This window comes from Meles meles, chromosome 8, assembly GCF_922984935.1.
Source record: "Meles meles chromosome 8, mMelMel3.1 paternal haplotype, whole genome shotgun sequence".
Taxonomy (NCBI): domain Eukaryota; kingdom Metazoa; phylum Chordata; class Mammalia; order Carnivora; family Mustelidae; genus Meles; species Meles meles.
This window is the reverse complement of record NC_060073.1, coordinates 14,091,938-14,098,086: the sequence shown is the minus strand read 5'-3', so window position 1 is coordinate 14,098,086 and position 6,149 is coordinate 14,091,938. Positions and strand designations below refer to the sequence as shown.

General features: G+C 38.7%; 1 protein-coding gene across 1 annotated transcript; it reads left to right on the top strand.

Moving 5' to 3' along the window:
• The first annotated feature begins 1,757 nt into the window (after positions 1-1,757).
• LOC123949062 (olfactory receptor 1019) lies at positions 1,758-2,693 on the top strand. The gene has a single exon (XM_046016358.1). The coding sequence runs from the start codon at positions 1,758-1,760 to the stop codon at positions 2,691-2,693; it is 936 nt and encodes a 311-aa protein (XP_045872314.1).
• Positions 2,694-6,149: the final 3,456 nt, after the last annotated feature.

Genomic DNA, 6,149 nt, shown 5'->3' with positions numbered 1-6,149 from the left:
CTGTGGTTTTAATTCATGTGTCCCTGATACAAAAGAGTTGAGCATTTTTCATGCATTTATTTGCTATCCATATATCTTCTTTGGTGAAGCATCTGTCCAAGTCTGGCCCATTCCTTTTGGGTTGTTTGTTTTCTCATTAATGAGTTTTAAAGTTCCTTCCATAGTATAGGTACAAATTCATTATGAGAAATGTATTTTTCAGATAATTTCTCCAAGATTTCTCTTTTTATTCTCTTTCCTAATTGACCTGATGTTTGAAATGATGCATACATTCACAATATATTAAGAATGAGTCTGAAAGTATTTTATAAACTATATACACTCTCAGGCAAATACATGGCATTGATTATCCACTATTAGACCTCTTCTTCGTTGCAGTTGATTATATTCTATGCAGAAACTGAAAGATGGGAGCACTACTTTCATCCATGCTAGGATTTCAGATAGTCTGTTATAAATGTCCACACCCCCCTGAAAGACACATTAGACTACTCTGATTTCCTGTCTTTCTTAAGCAGTAAACCAGATAGAGGAGATACAGCTGACTTCTCCCTCATTTAATAGAGAATGCTACTTATTTCTAAAGTACTGCATGTTCTGGCCTGATTTGGTTTGGTGCAGTGTAGTTTTGCCCACTTTCTTGTTACAACTCTTCAGTGGACTGGATATTCATCCAACCACAAAGGAAAAAGCTAATATATGCTGCTGTCTGACCACAGAGTTGGATAATGCTTTCTCTATCCCCTCTGAGTGAGGAATCCTGAATCTTAACTCCGAACTAAGCTATGGAACAACCTGTTGGCTAAGCCATAGAATTGTCCAAAGACGCAGCTGTTTTTTCATCCTGATTATGCCCCACACCAAATCCCTGGATGCTTCTAAGTATTAGGGAAATGAAAGGACTAATTCTGTGTCCATGCCTGATAGACAAGACAGGAATACAAAATGCAGGTGCAAAAATAAAGAGGTATAACCTTCATTAAACCACATATACACAGAAGACAATAAAGTGAAGTGAGCCCTAGAGTTCAGACAGACCTAGCTCTGCTGCTTACTGGCTCTTGATGTTGTTGACATTTCTTAATGTCTAGCCTTATTCTTTTCAGGTATAAGATAGAGACAAGTGTGGTACCTATTTCACGGAGTTGTGAGGATGAAATTACGTAAAGTGTAGAAGCAAAGGTCTGGCAAAGAGTTAACACTCAGTAAATCCTGTTTTGTTTTGTTTTGTTTTTTTAATTATTATTACCCACTACCTTTTCCAATATTGCTCACCTTTTGCTCCAAGTATTTTAATTTCTCCATGTGTGTGTATGTTTGTGTGCATATGTGTGTGTGTCATATGCTATAATTTGAGATTTGAGGGATTTTCCGTTTTCATTTTTTGCCTACCTGCAAAGAGAATTAATGTTTATTCATGATTTGTGTCCATATTTGCTTTGTTTTAGAAAGAAGGAAGGAATGCTCAAAACAGTTCTTTACTAATTAATAAGGCAGGTAATTGCACAGATAACATCAAACACTTGGTAGCATGTGATAAATTGCCTCAGAAAATCAAGGTCTATGGAGAAGCAGAATTTGCCATCCCCACAATCCTAACGTCTTCTATTTTGACTGGGCACCTAGAGAGGACACTCTCATCACTTTCACTAAAGTCATTTGAGTTACCCTATGGGTCACAGAATCTGATTTCTGGGAAGATTTTTAAAAATCATTTCAGACAACAAATCAAATCCAGGCACACACAAATTGAAAAGATGGATAAAGAAAACCACTCAGTGGTGACGGAGTTCATCTTTATGGGCATCACTCAAGACTCTCAGCTACAGATCATCTTCTTCATAGTCTTCCTCTTGGTCTACCTGATCAATGTAGTAGGGAACATTGGTATGATTATCCTGATCATAACAGACTCTCAGCTTCACACACCCATGTACTTCTTCCTCTGCAACCTCTCTTTTGTTGACCTGGGCTACTCCTCAGCCATTGCCCCCAGGATGCTGGCTGACTTCTTAACAGAGCACAAAGTCATCTCCTTCTCTAGCTGTGCCACCCAGTTTGCTTTCTTTGTAGGTTTTGTGGATGCTGAGTGCTATGTCCTGGCTGCCATGGCCTATGACCGTTTCGTGGCCATCTGCCGACCGCTCCACTACAGCACGCTCATGTCCAAGCGAGTCTGCTTGGCTCTCATGCTGGGCTCTTACCTGGCTGGCCTGGTGAGTTTAGTGGCCCACACTTCCCTTACCTTCAGTTTGAGTTACTGTGGTTCCAATATCATCAACCACTTCTTCTGTGAAATCCCACCTCTCTTAGCCCTCTCTTGCTCAGACACCTACATCAGCGAGATCTTGCTGTTCAGCCTGTGTGGCTTCATTGAATTCAGCACCATCCTCATCATCTTCATCTCCTACGCTTTCATCCTCATCGCAATCATCAGAATGCGCTCCACCAAAGGCCGCCTCAAGGCTTTCTCCACCTGTGGGTCTCACCTTACTGGTGTCACCCTTTTTTATGGCACAGTCATGTTTATGTACCTGAGGCCAACATCCAGCTACTCCCTGGACCAAGACAAGTGGGCCTCTGTGTTCTACACTATTATCATCCCCATGCTGAATCCCTTGATCTACAGTTTACGGAACAAGGATGTGAAAGCTGCTTTCAAAAAACTAATTGGAAAAAAATGTCAAGAGTAACAAAATATGAAAATTTCTTATGACCACCGATAAAAATGGTAATGGTCAAAGGGCAGTGGTAGGAGATTGAAAATGCAGGTAGCATTCTAAGAAACACTACTCAGCTACCATCTACTTGCAATGTCAATCTTAAATTCTATAGGGTTTTCTATAACCTTAACACTCTGATATGAAAGAAATATGAATGAATGTTTTTGAAAAGCATGCTGAGCTAGATGCATTTGTATTTTACTTGACTTTGGCTCACCTATTGCTTAGAAACTGAGACAAAACTTGAAAGGGGAAATAAATGGCCACTCTAAATTATAGTTTTTCAGAGTCATGAGGTATGACAGATCCAAATGTTGAAAGTTTCTCTACTCTAAAAACAAGTCAGAGAAAATATAGTTAAATATGTAGGGAATGGAACTTGTATGAGAGATGACCTAAGCTAGCCCAGGAGCTGAGCTATTTATATTCCTATATTCAACAAAAACTTCTAAGTGCTAAATATGGGCCAGGTTCTGGAGGATACAAACCTAAGACATGCATTTGCCAATGAGGAGTTCATTGTTCTTCCGGTTACTGTGCTCTCTGAAATGGCTGCCACCAATGACCAAATCATGAGCTGTGCAAAGCCAAGAATAAGAGGTGCAGACTTAGGTTCTGCTGTTCACTGCCTGTCCTCAGTTTTCCCTTCTGTCTAGTGGTTGGTTTCACCTAATAATGACTGGATCTCCTTGGTCTCCCTTGCCTAATATCCAAAAGAGATGGGCATCTGGGTTTTGTTAACTTTGCATATTGACATCATTTTAACCTTCAGGGAAGCCTAGGGACTCTGGGATCTTAAGAAAGATACAGTTTGGATGAGTACATGAGGTCAATTTCAGCTGGATTGTAATGTCTGTAAGATTAGTAGGATTAGTGTCCTACTCCTCACATCCTAAATCCCTTATGCCCTACCACCCTCACTTCTATACTACATTTTTTAAGATTTTATTTATTTATTAAAGAGAGAGAGAGCACAAGCAGGAGGACTGGCTAAGAGAGAGGAAGAAGCAGACTCCCCACTGATCAGGGAACCTGACACAGGACTGGATCCCAGGACCCTAAGATCATGACCTGAGGGAAGGCAGATGCTTAACCGACTGAACCACCCAAGTGCCCCCTCTCCCTCTTTTCTAATAAGAGTTAAACCCTAGCTTTTTCCTAGGGCACCAGGACTCTTCATGCTTTCCACCATTATTTCCAGGCCCTTATCCAAGAATAGTTTCATTAACCCTGAGGTATCAATGACCAACAGAGGAGACAAACTCCTCTCTACATGTTCTCAAGGCTACAAATCTTGACTTAAAAAACAAGAGTGTCAGGGATCAGCAAAAGGTAAAGTGGGCAGACTGAGATGGAAGAAAGCTAAGTTTTTCTCAGATATGCTAAAATTCCATCACACTATCAGTTACAAATACTTCCGAGCAATAATGTTCCTATCTGTCTCCTTCTCCCAGTGCAATATAGTCAAAGGTCAAGGAAACATAAGAACTATCCTAAAGCATATAGTGTCCCCATTCATTGTGAAAGGTACAAAAGAGTTTTAGGGATAAAAGACCCAGGCTTTCTAATAGATATCATTATACATGTGATGAAATTTATCTGGTGCAAAATTGTACAGCCCTATGTAAATATTCATATTTAGAAATATGAATTTCTAAAAACATATTTCTGGTGTCACGTTATGAAGAAAGTACAGCAACTAACGGACAGATGTAGAGCTGATGGTCCAGAAATAGTTCAGAGATTCAGGCTTTGGTGTCTTTTTTTTTTAATAATCTAATGTGCAAATCTACATGATGTGTGAAAAATTTAAAAATAGAGCTTTCCTATCTCATTAACTACATTAGCAACTATAATGTAAACCAAGTATACATTATAATTGAAAGAGTAGTTGATTTAGAATCAGGAAAACCTTTGTATCCCATTTCTGCAACTCTAGTCAGTGACCCTCCTGCTGGAGGACATCTTTTTTTCTTAATCAATTGCTGTATCCAAAGTTAATGATAAAATCTAAAAACTGGCCCTAGGGCTACCCTTGCCACTCTGACTAATAATGGTAAGTATTCAGGATTTAGACTATTTAGAAAGAAGCCCTCATGTAGGTTCTGCTATTTTCTTGTTCTGTGCCCATAGGCAAGTTGCTGAATCTCTATCAGACTAAGTTTCTTCATCTATTAAATGAGAATAATGCTTACTTTCTAACATTTTTCAAAGGATGTGATGTCATCTCTGTAAAGAATATGTCACGTAAAAGATAATAAACATTAGTTGTTTCTATTTTTGCTTCACTTATATCTTAAATATTTATGATTCTGCAGTTGATGTGATGCGATATAGTGAGGAAACTCATTTTTCCCAAGTAACTGGTAATGGAGGTCTGCATATCAAATTTATAATGGCAAGAAAAAGATGGGTAGAAGTTGGGTCACCTTAGTCTTCATCCCACTCCCATTGATAATTATATGAGATAAATACCCTAATGTCTCTGAACCTGAGTGTCTTCATCAATAAAGAAAGCACTAGTATCAACTTATCAATCCTATTAGTTTGCCCAAATAAGTGAATATTATTCCTCTAGACTAGACTGCAAATATTACATTTTCCTTTTTTTTAATTTTTATTTATTTATTTTTCAGCGTAACAGTACTCATTGTTTTTGCACAACACCCAGTGCTCCATGCAATACGTGCCCTCCCTATTATCCACCACCTGGTTCCCCCAACCTCCCACCCCCCGCCCCTTCAAAACCCTCAGGTTGTTTTTCAGAGTCCATAGTCTCTTATCACATTTTCCTTTTTTTAAATTTTATTTATTTATTTGAGAGAGAGAAAAAAAAATGACTGATAGGAAGGGGCAGAGGAAGAGAGACAGAAGCAGACTCTCTGCTGAGCAGAAAGACTGATGCGGGGCTTAATCCCAGAACCCAGAGATCATGACCTGAACAGAAGACAGACGTTTAACCAACTGAGCCACCCAGGTGTCCCAAAAATTACATCTTCTATAACTAAAAAAACTTCCTACTCATTCATCTGGGAGCTTTGTAAAGCAAAAATTGATGCAGAAGTGTATTAAGAGGAGAGCTATCAGAATGAGATAAAGCTGAGACTAAATTCTTTCCTTTCTGGGGCACCTTTCAGAGAGGGCTTCTCCCATTCCTGCTTCCCCTGCTTGTGTTCCCTCTCTCACTGTCTCTCTCTGTCAAATAAATAAATAAAATAATTTAAAAAAATAATGAATAATAACAATAAATTCTTCTCCCTCCACTTTCAAGTTATGTGATCTCAGCTGGTTTTTTTTTAAACAATCTATGCTTAAGACTTGGTACACTAGATAGTGTACCAAGTCTTAAGCATACACACACACACACACACACACACATATATATATATATATATTACATATATATCCTGGCTTCATGGATTTGAT

Bases quoted from the DNA above. Each gene is read 5' to 3' on its own strand.
- LOC123949062 (XM_046016358.1), top strand. From the start codon at position 1,758: ATGGATAAAGAAAACCACTCAGTGGTGACGGAGTTCATCTTTATGGGC.